Source organism: Oncorhynchus keta, chromosome 4, assembly GCF_023373465.1.
Source record: "Oncorhynchus keta strain PuntledgeMale-10-30-2019 chromosome 4, Oket_V2, whole genome shotgun sequence".
Classification (NCBI taxonomy): Eukaryota; Metazoa; Chordata; class Actinopteri; order Salmoniformes; family Salmonidae; genus Oncorhynchus; species Oncorhynchus keta.
In genome coordinates, this window is record NC_068424.1 from 6,340,415 (window position 1) to 6,361,236 (window position 20,822).

General features: G+C 38.1%; 1 protein-coding gene across 2 annotated transcripts in view; it reads left to right on the forward strand.

The window, feature by feature from the left end:
- Positions 1-3,618: 3,618 nt before the first annotated feature.
- LOC127916671 (phospholipid phosphatase-related protein type 5-like) overlaps positions 3,619-20,822 on the forward strand; it is a 138,924-nt gene continuing 121,720 nt past the window's right edge. For both annotated transcript variants that reach the window (XM_052499164.1, XM_052499168.1), the window contains exon 1: positions 3,619-4,038. In XM_052499164.1, the coding sequence (XP_052355124.1) occupies positions 3,808-4,038 (231 nt within the window). In that variant the 5' untranslated portion in view covers positions 3,619-3,807. The remainder of the gene's footprint in view (positions 4,039-20,822) is intronic.

Genomic DNA, 20,822 nt, shown 5'->3' on the forward strand with positions numbered 1-20,822 from the left:
TAGAGTTTGTTCTGGGCTAAAAGACCACTGATCTATAGAGTTTGTTCTAAAAGACCACTGATCTGGCCAGGCTAAAAGACCACTGATCTGTAGAGAGTTTGTTCCGGGCTAAAAGACCACTGATCTGTAGAGTTTGTTCTGGGCTAAAAGACCACTGATCTGGAGAGAGTTTGTTCCGGGCTAAAAGACCACTGATCTATAGAGTTTGTTCCGGGCTAAATCTGTAGAGAGTTTGTTCCGGCTAAAAGACCACTGATCTGGAGAGAGGCTAAAAGACCACTGATCTGTAGAGAGTTTGTTCCAGGCTAAAAGACCACTGATCTGTAGAGAGTTTGTTCCAGGCTAAAAGACCACTGATCTGTAGAGTTTGTTCCAGGCTAAAAGACCACTGATCTGTAGAGAGTTTGTTCCAGGCTGGCCACTGATCTGTAGAGAGTTTGTTCCAGGCTAAAAGACCACTGATCTGTAGAGAGTTTGTTCCAGGCTAAAAGACCACTGATCTGTAGAGAGTTTGTTCCAGGCTAAAAGACCACTGATCTGTAGAGAGTTTGTTTGTTCCAGGCTAAAAGACCACTGATCTGTAGAGAGTTTGTTCCAGGCTAAAAGACCACTGATCTGTAGAGAGTTTGTTTGTTCCAGGCTAAAAGACCACTGATCTGAAGAGAGTTTGTTCCAGGCTAAAAGACCACTGATCTGTAGAGTTTGTTCTGACCACTGATCTGAGAGAGTTTGTTCTGGGCTAAAAGACCACTGGCTAAAAGACCACTGATCTGTAGAGAGTTTGTTCCAGGCTAAAAGACCACTGATCTGTAGAGAGTTTGTTCCGGGCTAAAAGACCACTGATCTGTAGAGAGTTTGTTCTGGGCTAAAAGACCACTTTGGAGAGAGTTCGTTCCAGGCTAAAAGACCACTGATCTGTAGAGAGTTTGTTCCAGGCTTGATCTGGAGAGAGTTCCAGGCTAAAAGACCACTGATCTGAAGAGAGTTTGTTCCAGGCTAAAAGACCACTGATCTGTAGAGAGTTTGTTCTGGGCTAAAAGACCACTGATCTGGAGAGAGTTTGTTCCGGGCTAAAAGACCACTGATCTGTAGAGAGTTTGTTCCAGGCTAAAAGACCACTGATCTGTAGAGAGTTTGTTCCGGGCTAAAAGACCACTGATCTGTAGAGAGTTTGTTCTGGGCTAAAAGACCACTGATCTGTAGAGAGTTTGTTCCGGGCTAAAAGACCACTGATCTGTAGAGAGTTTGTTCCGGGCTAAAAGACCACTGATCTGTAGAGAGTTTGTTCCAGGCTAAAAGACCACTGATCTGGAGAGAGTTTGTTCTGGGCTAAAAGACCACTGATCTGTAGAGAGTTTGTTCTGGGCAAAAGACCCGTGACCTGTAACGCACATTGGGACACCTGGAATAATGGGTAAAGATTGGCCCCAAAATATGAAGTCACCAGTCAGAGAATTAACCCTAAGAGAACTATACATTAGCCTAAGGCCAAGAACCACAGGATAAAATAACATTTTTGCATGTACTTATCAAATTAGATATATTTGTTTGGGGGGGGGGGGTTGTTCCATTAATATGAGTATTTTCAAAAGTCATAATAAAAACTCAAAAAGTGGATGACAACATGTATTTTTGGTAGTTTTATCATACTACTATCATCAAAATGTCATGAATTGTAACCACTTTTAAATGGACACACAGCACATCCATTTTAAAGCCCATTTCATAGAGAATGTAACAAACTGAACTATATATTATAACTTCCAAAAGATGGCGATTGGGTCTAAATAGTTGTTTTGTCTTTGTTATTCTAAATTCAGTGTACTTAACTTTAATTAACTGCCATTTCCTGAAAGTCAGACTGTGGTTATTACTTAGACATATTCTCCATTTTTAGATTACATTTTCTTCTGAAACTTGTGGCCAAAGTTATTTTTTACATACCTTTCTTTAGTATTTTACAAATAGAAACATAATATAATATAGTTTTCTAGTTTTCTGGGTTACATGTACAATAGTATAATATCATCTCGTTGTCTGGGTTACATGTATAACATAATCTAGTTGTCTGGGTTACATGTACAATATAATCTAGTTGTTTGGGTTACATGTACAATAGTATAATATAATCTAGTTGTCTGGGTTACATGTACAATATAATCTAGTTGTTTGGGTTACATGTACAATAGTATAATAGAATCTAGTTGTCTGGGTTACATGTACAATAGTATAATATAATGTAGTTGTCTGGGTTACATGTATAACATAATCTAGTTGTCTGGGTTACATGTACAATAGTATAGTATAATCTAGTTGTCTGGGTTACATGTACAATATAATCTAGTTGTCTGGGTTACATGTACAATAGTATAATATAATCTAGTTGTCTGGGTTACATGTACAATATAATCTAGTTGTCTGGGTTACATGTATAACATAATCTAGTTGTCTGGGTTACATGTACAATAGTATAATATAATCTAGTTGTCTGGGTTACATGTATAACATAATCTAGTTGTCTGGGTTACATGTACAATATAATCTAGTTGTCTGGGTTACATGTACAATAGTATAATATAATCTAGTTGTCTGGGTTACATGTACAATATAATCTAGTTGTCTGGGTTACATGTACAATATAATCTAGTTGTCTGGGTTACATGTACAATAGTATAATATAATCTAGTTGTCTGGGTTACATGTACAATATAATCTAGTTGTCTGGGTTACATGTACAATATAATCTAGTTGTCTGGGTTACATGTACAATAGTATAGTATAATCTAGTTGTCTGGGTTACATGTACAATAGTATAATATATTCTAGTTGTCTGTGTTACATGTATAACATAATCTAGTTGTCTGGGTTACATGCACAATAGTATAATATAATCTAGTTGTCTGGGTTACATGTACAATATAATCTAGTTGTCTGGGTTACATGTACAATAGTATAATATAATCTAGTTGTCTGGGTTACATGTACAGTATAATCTAGTTGTCTGGGTTACATGTACAATAGTATAATAATCTGGTTGTCTGGAGTGTAGACTAGTGTGGTTGACATCAGATTTAATTACTGCGTTCTGTTGGAGTCTTGCGGACGCGCAAATAATAAATATTAATTAGGAATGGTACATTTCTCTCCAAAGGGCACTAATGGTGACGCACGTTTTAGACTCACGGTTACGATGATTTGGAGCCGAATCTAAAGCTCCAACGAGTTGCTCAGAGTCAGTCATCCACTGCCCGTGCTCAACGGATAGACAAAGTGCAGCGCTTCCTCTTTCTGTCATCCTGCCCACGGTAAATAGTAGCGAAACGCGACTGCCACTGTACACACACACACACGCACGCACGCACGCACGCACACACACACACACACACACACACACACACACACACACACACACACACACACACACACACACACACACACACACACACACACACACACACACACACACACACACACACACACACACACACACACACACACACACACACACACACACACACACTCATCCTAGAATCAGACCCACGGCTGTGCTCCCTCCCTCCCTCCCTCCCACTCACCAAGTTTCCGTCTGTGTCTTGTTCATTCCGGTTCCAGGGACCAACACGGTGTGCCATGACAGAAAAAGGCTATGTGAATATTACCGGCTAATGCATTTTAACAAGCATTAATGGCAGCAGGAGACACGTGGTGCTGACCGGAGTTGTGATGGTCAGGCTGTTGCGCTAGTCTAGGGCGGAGAAGGCGGCATGAATGGCAGGGCTTTCTCTCCTCAGTGAAGTGATGTGTTAAATGTTCTTTCCTCTACCTTTCACGAACATGCTTTATTTTCAGCTGGTGATCATGGCGGGGACAGTCATGCTAGCATACTACTTCGAGTACACGGACACGTTCAACGTGCACGTCCAAGGGTTCTTCTGCTATGACAATGCCTACGTGAAGCCATACCTCGGACCGGAGGAGTCCAGCGCGATCCCACCGACTGTACTGTATGCGCTCGTGGCAGGGGTCCCTACATTTGTGGTGAGTTGATCTATATTCCCTATTTCTATGATGGGTGTGTATTGGAATAGACTGCAGAAGAATATATTAATGATCATAGATCAGTTTCTGTTACAGTAGAGTTTACATTTCGTGACCAATTACATGAAAATACACTGAGCTTGGACTATAAATCGCAATACTTGCTGACAGCAATTGATTCCTGTCTCGAGTTGCCATAGCAATTACTGTATACATGTTGATTCAGACTGGCATTTAATGTTACTGACACCTAATGTACTCTGCATCTTTATGCCAGGGTTGATGAATTCATAGATATAAAAGTCCTAGATCGAACATACAAATGAGTTATGAAGTCTGTGCACGGCTAGAAGTCTGAACTCAATGGTGGCACAACACACACTTAGGGCAATACTTACCTTTTGATCAGATTAAGAAACATAGCCTCTGATTTAAACGATTTAAACGTTTCGCTGGGCTCAACTAGATCCCCTTGTGAGGTATGCCATCTTTGATACATGACATGCTTCATTTACAGTCCTGTTCTAGATGACTTCATTACAGCCCTCTTCTAGATGACTTCATTACAGCCCTGTTCTAGATTACTTCATTACAATGCCCTGTTCTAGATTACTTCATTACAGCCCTGTTCTAGATGACTTCATTACAGCCCTGTTCTAGATGACTTCATTACAGCCCTGTTCTAGATGACTTCATTACAGCCCTGTTCTAGATGACTTCATTACAGCCCTGTTCTAGATTACTTCATTACAGCCCTGTTCTAGATTACTTCATTACAGCCCTGTTCTAGATGACTTCATTACAGCCCTGTTCTAGATGACTTCATTACAGCCCTGTTCTAGATGACTTCATTTCAGCCCTCTTCTAGATGACTTCATTACAGCCCTGTTCTAGATGACTTCATTACAGCCCTGTTCTAGATGACTTCATTACAGCCCTGTTCTAGATTACTTCATTACAGCCCTGTTCTAGATGACTTCATTTCAGCCCTGTTCTAGATGACTTCATTACAGCCCTGTTCTAGATTACTTCATTACAATGCCCTGTTCTAGATGACTTCATTTCAGCCCTGTTCTAGATGACTTCATTTCAGCCCTGTTCTAGATGACTTCATTACAGTCCTGTTCTAGATTACTTCATACAGCCCTGTTCTAGATGACTTCATTACAGCCCTGTTCTAGATGACTTCATTACAGTCCTGTTCTAGATGACTTCATTACATCCCTGTTCTTGATGACTTCATTTCAATGTCCTGTTCTAGATGACTTCATTACAGCCCTGTTCTAGATGACTTCATTTCAATGTCCTGTTCTAGATGACTTCATTACAGCCCTGTTCTTGATGACTTCATTACAATGTCCTGTTCTAGATGACTTCATTACAGTCCTGTTCTAGATGACTTCATTACAGCCCTGTTCTAGATGACTTCATTACAATGTCCTGTTCTAGATGACTTCATTACAGTCCTGTTCTAGATGACTTCATTACAGCCCTGTTCTTGATGACTTCATTACAATGTCCTGTTCTAGATGACTTCATTACAGTCCTGTTCTAGATGACTTCATTACAGCCCTGTTCTTGATGACTTCATTTCAATGTCCTGTTCTCGATGACTTCATTTCAATGTCCTGTTCTAGATGACTTCATTTCAATGTCCTGTTCTAGATGACTTCATTTCAATGTCCTGTTCTAGATGACTTCATTACAATGTCCTGTTCTAGATGACTTCATTTCAATGTCCTGTTCTAGATGACTTCATTTCAATGTCCTGTTCTAGATGACTTCATTTCAATGTCCTGTTCTAGATGACTTCATTTCAATGTCCTGTTCTAGATGACTTCATTACAATGTCCTGTTCTAGATGACTTCATTTCAATGTCCTGTTCTAGATGACTTCATTTCAATGTCCTGTTCTAGATGACTTCATTTCAATGTCCTGTTCTAGATGACTTCATTTCAATGTCCTGTTCTAGATGACTTCATTTCAATGTCCTGTTCTAGATGACTTCATTACAATGTCCTGTTCTAGATGACTTCATTACAATGTCCTGTTCTAGATGACTTCATTACAATGTCCTGTTCTAGATGACTTCATTACAGCCCTGTTCTTGATGACTTCATTACAGTCCTGTTCTAGATGACTTCATTACAGCCCTGTTCTAGATGACTTCATTACAGCCCTGTTCTAGATGACTTCATTTCAATGTCCTGTTCTAGATGACTTCATTACAGCCCTGTTCTTGATGACTTCATTAGAATGTCCTGTTCTAGATGACTTCATTACAATGTCCTGTTCTAGATGACTTCATTACAATGTCCTGTTCTAGATGACTTCATTACAATGTCCTGTTCTAGATGACTTCATTACAGCCCTGTTCTTGATGACTTCATTTCAATGTCCTGTTCTAGATGACTTCATTACAGTCCTGTTCTAGATGACTTCATTTCAATGTCCTGTTCTAGATGACTTCATTACAGTCCTGTTCTAGATGACTTCATTACAGCCCTGTTCTAGATGACTTCATTACAGCCCTGTTCTAGATGACTTCATTACAATGTCCTGTTCTAGATGACTTCATTACAGTCCTGTTCTAGATGACTTCATTACAGTCCTGTTCTAGATGACTTCATTACAGCCCTGTTCTAGATGACTTCATTTCAATGTCCTGTTCTAGATGACTTCATTTCAATGTCCTGTTCTAGATGACTTCATTTCAATGTCCTGTTCTAGATGACTTCATTACAGCCCTGTTCTAGATGACTTCATTACAGCCCTGTTCTAGATGACTTCATTACAATGTCCTGTTCTAGATGACTTCATTACAGTCCTGTTCTAGATGACTTCATTACAGCCCTGTTCTAGATGACTTCATTACAATGTCCTGTTCTAGATGACTTCATTACAGCCCTGTTCTAGATGACTTCATTACAGCCCTGTTCTAGATGACTTCATTTCAATGTCCTGTTCTTGATGACTTCATTACAATGTCCTGTTCTAGATGACTTCATTACATCCCTGTTCTAGATGACTTCATTACAGCCCTGTTCTAGATGACTTCATTTCAATGTCCTGTTCTAGATGACTTCATTACAGCCCTGTTCTAGATGACTTCATTACAATGTCCTGTTCTAGATGACTTCATTACAGTCCTGTTCTAGATGACTTCATTACAGCCCTGTTCTAGATGACTTCATTTCAATGTCCTGTTCTAGATGACTTCATTACAGCCCTGTTCTAGATGACTTCATTACAGTCCTGTTCTAGATGACTTCATTACAGCCCTGTTCTAGATGACTTCATTACAGCCCTGTTCTAGATGACTTCATTACAATGTCCTGTTCTAGATGACTTCATTACAATGTCCTGTTCTAGATGACTTCATTACAATGTCCTGTTCTAGATGACTTCATTACAGCCCTGTTCTAGATGACTTCATTACAGCCCTGTTCTAGATGACTTCATTACAGTCCTGTTCTAGATGACTTCATTTCAATGTCATGTTCTAGATGACTTCATTACAGCCCTGTTCTAGATGACTTCATTACAGCCCTGTTCTAGATGACTTCATTACAGCCCTGTTCTAGATGACTTCATTTACAGTCCTGTTCTAGATGACTTCATTACAATGTCCTGTTCTAGATGACTTCATTACAATGTCCTGTTCTAGATGACTTCATTACAATGTCCTGTTCTAGATGACTTCATTACAGTGTCCTGTTCTAGATGACTTCATTTCAGCCCTGTTCTCGATGACTTCATTACAGCCCTGTTCTAGATGACTTCATTACAGTCCTGTTCTAGATGACTTCATTACAATGTCCTGTTCTAGATGATGTCTTATTTTACTAGGTGATGTCAAAAACAATTTTATTTGTCACATGTTTTGTGAACAACAGGTGGACTAACAGTGACTTAATTATGTGTCTTTTTCCAACAATGCAGAGAGAAAGATGAATATAAATAAGATAAATACAAATGGAAATAGTCACACAAGGAATAAATACACAGTGAATAACAAACAACAATAAGGATTAAAACTATCATGGTTATTTACAGGAGTACCAGGTAATATGGTTATTTACAGGAGTACCAGGTAATATGGTTATATACAGGAGTACCAGGTAATAACATGGTTATATACAGGGAGTACCAGGTAATATGGTTATATACAGGGAGTACCAGGTAATATGGTTATATACAGGGAGTACCAGGTAATATGGTTATATACAGGAGTACCAGGTAATATGGTTATTTACAGGAGTACCAGGTAATATGGTTATATACAGGGAGTACCAGGTAATAACATGGTTATATACAGGGAGTACCAGGTAATAACATGGTTATATACAGGGAGTACCAGGTAATATGGTTATATACAGGAGTACCAGGTAATAACATGGTTATATACAGGGAGTACCAGGTAATAACATGGTTATATACAGGGAGTACCAGGTAATATGGTTATATACAGGGACTACCAGGCAATATGGTTATATACAGGAGTACCAGGTAATATGGTTATATACAGGGAGTACCAGGTAATATGGTTATATACAGGAGTACCAGGTAATAACATGGTTATATACAGGAGTACCAGGTAATATGGTTATATACAGGAGTACCAGGTAATAACATGGTTATATACAGGAGTACCAGGTAATATGGTTATTTACAGGAGTACCAGGTAATATGGTTATATACAGGGAGTACCAGGTAATAACATGGTTATATACAGGGAGTACCAGGTAATACCATGGTTATATACAGGGAGTACCAGGTAATAACATGGTTATATACAGGGAGTACCAGGTAATATGGTTATATACAGGAGTACCAGGTAATAACATGGTTATATACAGGGAGTACCAGGTAATATGGTTATATACAGGAGTACCAGGTAATATGGTTATCTACAGGAGTACCAGGTAATATGGTTATATACAGGAGTACCAGGTAATATGGTTATTTCCAGGAGTACCAGGTAATATGGTTATATACAGGAGTACCAGGTAATATGGTTATATACAGGGAGTACCAGGTAATATGGTTATATACAGGGAGTACCAGGTAATAACATGGCTATATATAGGGAGTACCAGGTAATATGGTTATTTACAGGAGTACCAGGTAATATGGTTATATACAGGGAGTACCAGGTAATATGGTTATATACAGGGAGTACCAGGTAATATGGTTATATACAGGAGTACCAGGTAATATCATGGTTATATACAGGAGTACCAGGTAATATGGTTATATACAGGGAGTACCAGGTAATAACATGGTTATATACAGGAAGTACCAGGTAATAACATGGTTATATACAGGAGTACCAGGTAATAACATGACTATATACAGGGAGTACCAGGTAATAACATGGTTATATACAGGGAGTACCAGGTAATAACATGGCTATATACAGGGAGTTAATAACATGGCTATATACAGGGAGGTAATATCATGGTTATATACAGGGAGTATGAGGTAATAACATGGTTATATACAGGGAGTACCAGGTAAGATCATGGTTATATACAGGGAGTACCAGGTAATAACATGGCTATATACAGGACTTCATTTCAATGGTAATATCATGGTTATATACAGGGAGTACCAGGTAATAACATGGTAATATACAGGAGTACCAGGTAATAACATGGTATATATTACAGTACCAGGTAATATGGTTATATACAGGAGTACCAGGTAATAACATGGTTATATACAGGAGCACCATAATGGTTATATACAGGAGTACCAGGTAATATGATTATGATACAGGAGTACCAGGTAATATGGTTATATACAGGAGTACCAGGTAATGATTCATTATATACAGTAGTACCAGGTAATAACATGGTTATATACAGGGAGTGCCAGGTAATAACATGGTTATATACAGGCCTATTCAGGTAATAACATGGTTATATACAGGGAGTACCAGGTAATAACATGGCTATATACAGGAGTACCAGGTAATAATGATGGTTATATACAGGAGTACCAGGTAATAACATGACTATATACAGGAGTACCAGGTAATAACATGGTTATATACAGGGAGTACCAGGTAATAACATGGTTATATACAGGAGGTACCATAACATGGCTATATACAGGAGGTAATAATCATGGTTATATACAGGGAGTATGAGGTAATAACATGGTTATATACAGGAGTACCAGGTAATATCATGGTTATATACAGGGAGTACCAGGTAATAACATGGTAATATACAGGGAGTACCAGGTAATAACATGGCTATATACATTGAGTACCAGTTAATATGGTTATATACAGGAGTACCAGGTAATAACATGGTTATATACAGGAGTACCAGGTAATAACATGGTTATATACAGGAGCACCAGGTAATATGGTTATATACAGGGAGTACCAGGTAATATGGTTATATACAGGAGTACCAGGTAATATGGTTATATACAGGGAGTACCAGGTAATATGGTTATATACAGGGAGTACCAGGTAATAACATGGCTATATACAGGGAGTACCAGGTAATAACATGGTTATATACAGGGAGTACCATGTAATAACATGGCTATATACAGGGAGTACCAGGTAATAACATGGTTATATACAGGGAGTACCAGGTAATAACATGGTTATATACAGGGAGTACCAGGTAATAACATGGTTATATACAGGGAGTACCAGGTAATAACATGGTTATATACAGGAGGTAATATCATGGTTATATACAGGAGTACGAGGTAATAACATGGCTATATACAGGAGGTAATATCATGGTTATATACAGGGAGTACCAGGTAATAACATGGCTATATACCTGTAATAACATGGTTATATACAGGGAGTACCAGGTAATAACATGGTTATATACAGGGAGTACGAGGTAATAACATGGCTATATACAGGGAGTACCAGGTAATAACATGACTATATACAGGGAGTACCAGGTAATAACATGGTTATATACAGGAGTACCAGGTAATAACATGGCTATATACAGGGCCAGGTAATAACATGGTTATATACAGGAGTACCAGGTAATAACATGGCTATATACAGGAGTAGTACCAGGTAATAACATGGCTATATACAGGGAGTACCAGGTAATAACATGGCTATATACAGGGAGTACCAGGTAATAACATGGTTATATACAGGGAGTACCAGGTAATAACATGGCTATATACAGGAGTACCAGGTAATAACATGGCTATATACAGGGAGTACCAGGTAATAACATGGCTATATACAGGGAGTACCAGGTAATAACATGGTTATATACAGGGAGTACCAGGTAATAACATGGTTATATACAGGGAGGTAATATCATGGTTATATACAGGAGTACCAGGTAATAACATGGTTTATACAGGAGTACCAGGTAATAACATGGCTATATACAGGGAGTACCAGGTAATAACATGGCTATATACAGGGAGGTAATAACATGGCTATATACAGGGAGTACCAGGTAATAACATGGCTATATACAGGAGTACCAGTAATAACATGGTTATATACAGGGAGGTAATATCATGGTTATATACAGGAGTACCAGGTAATAACATGGTTATATACAGGGAGTACCAGGTAATAACATGGCTATATACAGGAGTACCAGGTAATAACATGGCTATATACAAGGTAATAACATGGTTATATACAGAGCCAGGTAATAACAGGAGTGGCTATATACAGGGAGTACCAGGTGACTAACATGGTAATACAGGTAAATAACATGGCTATATACAGGGAGGTAATAATATGGCTATATAAAACTAACATGGTTATATACAGGGAGTACCAGGTAATAACATGGTTTATACAGGGAGTACCAGGTAATAACTGGCTATATACAGGGAGTACTAATAACATGGCTATATACAGGGATACCATAACATGGCTATATACAGGAGTACCAGGTAATAACATGGCTATATACAGGGAGGTACCATAACATGGCTATATCAGGAGTCCAGGTAATAACATGGCTATATACAGGAGTACCATAACATGGTTATATACAGGGAGTACCAGGTAATAACATGGCTATATACAGGTATAATAACATGGCTATATACAGGGAGGTAAGGTAACATGGTTATATACAGGGGAGTACCAGGTAATAACATGGTTTATACAGGGAGTACTAAGTCATCCCTAAAGCCATCATTTGCCGCCTTTCGTTCAGCTGTACATAGAAGTTGGAGACAGGTAAATCGCTGCAGCTGTACATAGTCTATAGGTAAATAGCTCACCCCTTTTTCACCTACCTCATTCCCATACTGTTTTTATACTGTTTTTAATAACATGGCTATATACAGGTGTACCAGGTAATAACATGGTTATATACAGGGAGTACCAGGTAATAACATGGCTATATACAGGGAGTACCAGGTAACATGGCTATATACAGGGTACCAGGTAATAACATGGCTATATACAGGGTACCAGGTAATATGGTTATATACAGGGAGTACCAGGTAATAACATGGTTATATACAGGGAGTACCAGGTAAGATCATGGTTATATACAGGGAGTACCAGGTAATAACATGGCTATATACAGGAGGTAATATCATGGTTATATACAGGGAGTACCAGGTAATAACATGGTTTATACAGGAGTACCAGGTAATATGGCTATATACAGGAGTACCAGGTAATATGGTTATATACAGGAGTACCAGGTAATAACATGGTTATATACAGGAGTACCAGGTAATATGGTTATATACAGGGAGTACCAGGTAATATGGTTATATACAGGAGTACCAGGTAATATGGTTATATACAGGGAGTACCAGGTAATATGGTTATATACAGGGAGTACCAGGTAATAACATGGTTATATACAGGGAGTACCAGGTAATAACATGGTTATATACAGGGAGTACCAGGTAATATGGTTATATACAGGAGTACCAGGTAATAACATGGTTATATACAGGAGTACCAGGTAATATGGTTATATACAGGGAGTACCAGGTAATATGGTTATATACAGGAGTACCAGGTAATATGGTTATATACAGGGAGTACCAGGTAATATGGTTATATACAGGGAGTACCAGGTAATAACATGGTTATATACAGGGAGTACCAGGTAATAACATGGTTATATACAGGGAGTACCAGGTAATAACATGGTTATATACAGGGAGTACCAGGTAATAACATGGTTATATACAGGGAGGTAATATCATGGTTATATACAGGGAGTACGAGGTAATAACATGGTTATATAGAGGGAGGTAATATCATGGTTATATACAGGAGTACCAGGTAATAACATGGCTATATACAGGAAGTACCAGGTAATAACATGGCTATATACAGGGAGGTAATAACATGGCTATATACAGGGAGTACCAGGTAATAACATGGTTATATACAGGGAGGTAATATCATGGTTATATAGAGGGAGTACCAGGTAATAACATGGTTATATACAGGGAGGTAATATCATGGTTATATACAGGGAGTACGAGGTAATAACATGGTTATATACAGGGAGGTAATATCATGGTTATATACAGGGAGTACGAGGTAATAACATGGTTATATAGAGGGAGTACCAGGTAATAACATGGTTATATACAGGGAGGTAATATCATGGTTATATACAGGGAGTACCAGGTAATAACATGGTTATATACAGGGAGTACCAGGTAATAACATGGCTATATACAGGGTAGGTAATAACATGGCTATATACAGGGAGTACCAGGTAATAACATGGATATATAGAGGGAGTACCAGGTAATAACATGGCTATATACAGGGAGTACCAGGTAATAACATGGCTATATACAGGAGTACCAGGTAATAACATGGCTATATACAGGAGTACCAGGTAATAACATGGCTATATACAGGAGTACCAGGTAATAACATGGCTATATACAGGAGTACCAGGTAATAACATGGCTATATACAGGGAGTACCAGGTAATAACATGGCTATATACAGGAGTACCAGGTAATAACATGGTTATATACAGGGAGTACCAGGTAATAACATGGTTATATACAGGGAGTACCAGGTAATAACATGGTTATATACAGGGAGTACCAGGTAATAACATGGTTATATACAGGGAGTACCAGGTAATAACATGGTTATATAGAGGGAGTACCAGGTAATAACATGGTTATATACAGGGAGGTAATATCATGGTTATATACAGGGAGTACCAGGTAATAACATGGTTATATAGAGGGAGTACCAGGTAATAACATGGTTATATACAGGGAGTACCAGGTAATAACATGGTTATATAGAGGGAGTACCAGGTAATAACATGGTTATATACAGGGAGGTAATATCATGGTTATATACAGGGAGTACGAGGTAATAACATGGTTATATACAGGGAGTACCAGGTAATAACATGGTTATATACAGGGAGTACCAGGTAATAACATGGTTATATACAGGATGTACCAGGTAATAACATGGTTATATACAGGAGTACCAGGTAATAACATGGCTATATACAGGAGGTAATATCATGGTTATATACAGGGAGTACCAGGTAATAACATGGTTATATACAGGGAGGTAATATCATGGTTATATACAGGAGTACAGGAGGTAATAACATGGTTATATACAGGGAGTACCAGGTAATAACATGGCTATATACAGGGAGTACCAGGTAATAACATGGTTATATACAGGAGTACCAGGTAATAACATGGCTATATACAGGGAGTACCAGGTAATAACATGGCTATATACAGGAGGTAATAACATGGCTATATACAGGGAGTACCAGGTAATAACATGGCTATATACAGGAGTACCAGGTAATAACATGGCTATATACAGGAGTACCAGGTAATAACATGGCTATATACAGGGAGTACGAGGTAATAACATGGCTATATACAGGAGTACGAGGTAATAACATGGATATATACAGGAAGTACCAGGTAATAACATGGTTATATACAGGGAGGTAATATCATGGTTATATACAGGGAGTACCAGGTAATAACATGGTTATATACAGGAGGTAATATCATGGTTATATACAGGAGTAGGTAATAACATGGTTATATACAGGAGGTAATATCATGGTTATATACAGGGAGGTAATAACATGGTTATATACAGGGAGGTAATATCATGGTTATATACAGGAGTACCAGGTAATAACATGGTTATATACAGGGAGGTAATAACATGGTTATATACAGGAGGTAATAACATGGCTATATACAGGGAGTACCAGGTAATAACATGGTTATATACAGGGAGTAATAACATGGTTATATACAGGGAGTACCAGGTAATAACATGGCTATATACAGGGAGGTAATAACATGGCTATATACAGGGAGTACCAGGTAATAACATGGCTATATACAGGGAGTACCAGGTAATAACATGGCTATATACAGGGAGGTAATAACATGGCTATATACAGGGAGTACCAGGTAATAACATGGCTATATACAGGGAGGTAATAACATGGCTATATACAGGGAGTACCAGGTAATAACATGGCTATATACAGGGAGGTAATAACATGGCTATATACAGGGAGTACCAGGTAATAACATGGCTATATACAGGGAGGTAATAACATGGCTATATACAGGGAGTACCAGGTAATAACATGGTTATATACAGGGAGGTAATAACATGGTTATATACAGGGAGTACCAGGTAATAACATGGCTATATACAGGGAGTACCAGGTAATAACATGGTTATATACAGGGAGGTAATAACATGGTTTATACAGGGAGGTAATAACATGGTTATATACAGGAGGGTAATAACATGGTTATATACAGGGAGTACCAGGTAATAACATGGCTATATACAGGGAGTACCAGGTAATAACATGGCTATATACAGGGAGGTAATATCATGGTTATATACAGGGAGTACCAGGTAATAACATGGTTATATACAGGAGTACCAGGTAATATCATGGTTATATACAGGGAGTACCAGGTAATAACATGGTTTATACAGGGAGTACCAGGTAATAACATGGCTATATACAGGGAGTACCAGGTAATAACATGGCTATATACAGGGAGTACCAGGTAATAACATGGCTATATACAGGGAGTACCAGGTAATAACATGGCTATATACAGGGAGGTAATAACATGGTTATATACAGGAGGTAATATCATGGTTATATACAGTGAGTACCAGGTAATAACATGGTTTATACAGGGAGTACCAGGTAATAACATGGCTATATACAGGGAGTACCAGGTAATAACATGGCTATATACAGGGAGTACCAGGTAATAACATGGCTATATACAGGGAGTACCAGGTAATAACATGGCTATATACAGGAGGTAATAACATGGCTATATACAGGGAGGTAATAACATGGCTATATACAGGAGGTAATAACATGGCTATATACAGGAGTACCAGGTAATAACATGGCTATATACAGGAGGTAATAACATGGCTATATACAGGGAGTACCAGGTAATAACATGGCTATATACAGGGAGTACCAGGTAATAACATGGCTATATACAGGGAGTACCAGGTAATAACATGACTATATACAGGAGTACCAGGTAATAACATGGTTATATACAGGAGGTAATAACATGGTTTATACAGGAGTACCAGGTAATAACATGGTTATATACAGGAGGGTAATAACATGGTTTATACAGGGAGTACCAGGTAATAACATGGCTATATACAGGGAGTACCAGGTAATAACATGGCTATATACAGGGAGTACCAGGTAATAACATGGCTATATACAGGGAGTACCAGGTAATAACATGGCTATATACAGGAGGTAATATCATGGTTATATACAGGGAGTACCAGGTAATAACATGGTTATATACAGGAGGGTAATATCATGGTTATATACAGGGAGTACCAGGTAATAACATGGTTTATACAGGGAGTACCAGGTAATAACATGGCTATATACAGGGAGTACCAGGTAATAACATGGCTATATACAGGAGTACCAGGTAATAACATGGCTATATACAGGAGTACCAGGTAATAACATGGCTATATACAGGGAGGTAATAACATGGTTATATACAGGGAGGTAATATCATGGTTATATACAGTGAGTACCAGGTAATAACATGGTTTATACAGGGAGTACCAGGTAATAACATGGCTATATACAGGAGTACCAGGTAATAACATGGCTATATACAGGGAGTACCAGGTAATAACATGGCTATATACAGGAGTACCAGGTAATAACATGGCTATATACAGGGAGGTAATAACATGGCTATATACAGGGAGGTAATAACATGGTTATATACAGGGAGGTAATAACATGGCTATATACAGGGAGTACCAGGTAATAACATGGCTATATACAGGGAGGTAATAACATGGATATGTACAGGAAGTACCAGGTAATAACATGGCTATATACAGGGAGTACCAGGTAATAACATGGCTATATACAGGGAGTACCAGGTAATACCATGACTATATACAGGGGGTACCAGGTAATAACATGGTTATATACAGGGAGGTAATAACATGGCTATATACAGGGAGTACCAGATAATAACATGGTTATATACAGGGAGGTAATAACATGGTTTATACAGGAGTACCAGGTAATAACATGGCTATATACAGGGAGGTAATAACATGGCTATATACAGGAGGTAATAACATGGCTATATACAGGAGTACCAGGTAATAACATGGCTATATACAGGGAGGTAATAACATGGTTATATACAGGGAGTACCAGGTAATAACATGGTTATATACAGGAGTACCAGGTAATAACATGGTTATATACAGGGAGTACCAGGTAATAACATGGTTATATACAGGGAGTACCAGGTAATAACATGGTTATATACAGGAGGTAATAATAACATGGTTATATACAGGAGGTAATAACATGGTTATATACAGGGAGTACCAGGTAATAACATGGTTATATACAGGAGTACCAGGTAATAACATGGTTATATACAGGAGGTAATAACATGGTTATATACAGGAGGTAATAACATGGTTTATATACAGGAGGTAATAACATGGTTATATACAGGGAGGTAATAACATGGTTATATACAGGGAGGTAATAACATGGTTTATATACAGGGAGGTAATAACATGGTTATATACAGGAGGTAATAACATGGTTATATACAGGAGGTAATAACATGGTTTATATACAGGGAGGTAATAACATGGTTATATACAGGGAGGTAATAACATGGTTATATACAGGGAGGTAATAACATGGTTTATATACAGGGAGGTAATAACATGGTTATATACAGGGAGGTAATAACATGGTTATATACAGGAGTACCAGGTAATAACATGGTTTATATACAGGGAGGTAATAACATGGTTATATACAGGAGGTAATAACATGGTTATATACAGGAGGTAATAACATGGTTTATATACAGGGAGGTAATAACATGGTTATATACAGGAGGTAATAACATGGTTATATACAGGAGGTAATAACATGGTTTATATACAGGAGGTAATAACATGGTTTATATACAGGGAGGTAATAACATGGTTATATACAGGAGGTAATAACATGGTTATATACAGGGAGTACCAGTAATAACATGGTTATATACAGGGAGTACCAGGTAATAACATGGTTATATACAGGGAGTACCAGGTAATAACATGGTTATATACAGGGAGGTAATAACATGGTTTATATACAGGAGTACCAGTAATAACATGGTTTATATACAGGGTAGGTAATAACATGGTTATATACAGGGAGGTAATAACATGGTTATATACAGGAGGTAATAACATGGTTATATACAGGGTTAATAACATGGCTATATACAGGAGGTAATAACATGGTTATATACAGGGAGGTAATAACATGGTTTATACAGGGAGTACCAGGTAATAACATGGCTATATACAGGAAGTACCAGGTAATAACATGGATATATACAGGGAGTACCAGGTAATAACATGGTTATATACAGGGGGTACTAGGTAATAACATGGTTATATACAGGAAGTACCAGGTAATAACATGGTTATATACAGGGGGTACCAGGTAATAACATGGTTATATACAGGGAGTACCAGGTAATAACATGGTTATATACAGGAAGTACCAGGTAATAACATGGATATATACAGGGAGTACCAGGTAATAACATGGTTATATACAGGGAGGTAATATCATGGTTATATACAGGAGTACCAGGTAATAACATGGTTATATACAGGGAGTACCAGGTAATAACATGGTTATATACAGGGAGGTAATAACATGGTTATATACAGGAGAGGTAATAACATGGTTATATACAGGAGAGTAATAACATGGTTATATACAGGGAGTACCAGGTAATAACATGGTTATATACAGGGAGTACCAGGTAATAACATGGTTATATACAGGGAGTACCAGGTAATAACATGGTTATATACAGGGAGGTAATAACATGGTTATATACAGGAGTACCAGGTAATAACATGGTTATATACAGGGAAAAAAGCGTTATTTTCACTCCGCCAGTGTTAATCCATGGTGTTGTGATATAAGCCTACAAACATATCTACGTGTTGTATATCTAGTCATTATATGACACTGACAACATCATTGGGTTTGGTTGGTAACAGCAACACCCGTCCACATTTCCCAATAAACCATTAAAATAAATCAATTGAAAAACAACAACCAAAGGAAAGTGTCTGCTAGACGGAGGATGACCTAAAACAGAATCACACGGTCATTTCCATCCCTGGTGTGCTCAAGATCTGTCTAGCTGTCACATACTGTGTGTGTGTGATCTATATAGTAGCGGTAGCAGAAAATACTGTATATATTGCCTCGTTAAAATGTACTGTTTGGAGATTTCTTATTTGATTAGTAGTTAGTAGTTATATACAGGGTCAGTAGCTATATACAGGGTCAGTAGTTATATACAGGGTCAGTAGTTATATACAGGGTCAGTAGTTATATACAGGGTCAGTAGTTATATACAGGGTCAGTAGTTATATACAGGGTCAGTAGTTATATACAGGGTCAGTAGTTATATACAGGGTCAGTAGTTATATACAGGGTCAGTAGTTATATACAGGGTCAGTAGTTATATACAGGGTCAGTAGTTATATACAGGGTCAGTAGCTATGTACAGGGTCAGTTCCAGGATCAGTAGCTATATACAGGGTCAGTAGCTATGTACAGGGTCAGTTCCAGGATCAGTAGCTATATACAGGGTCAGTAGTTATATACAGGGTCAGTTCCAGGGTCAGTAGCTATATACAGGGTCAGTAGTTATATACAGGGTCAGTTCCAGGATCAGTAGCTATATACAGGGTCAGTAGCTATGTACAGGGTCAGTTCCAGGATCAGTAGTTATATAGAGGGTCAGTAGTTATATACAGGGTCAGTAGTTATATACAGGGTCAGTTCCAGGGTCAGTAGCTATATACAGGGTCAGTAGTTATATACAGGGTCAGTAGTTATATACAGGGTCAGTAGTTATATACAGGGTCAGTAGTTATATACAGGGTCAGTTCCAGGATCAGTAGCTATATACAGGGTCAGTAGCTATGTACAGGGTCAGTTCCAGGATCAGTAGTTATATACAGGGTCAGTTCCAGGGTCAGTAGTTATATACAGGGTCAGTAGTTATATACAGGGTCAGTTCCAGGGTCAGTAGCTATATACAGGGTCAGTAGCTATGTACAGGGTCAGTTCCAGGATCAGTAGTTATGTACAGGGTCAGTTCCAGGATCAGTAGTTATATACAGGGTCAGTTCCAGGGTCAGTAGTTATATACA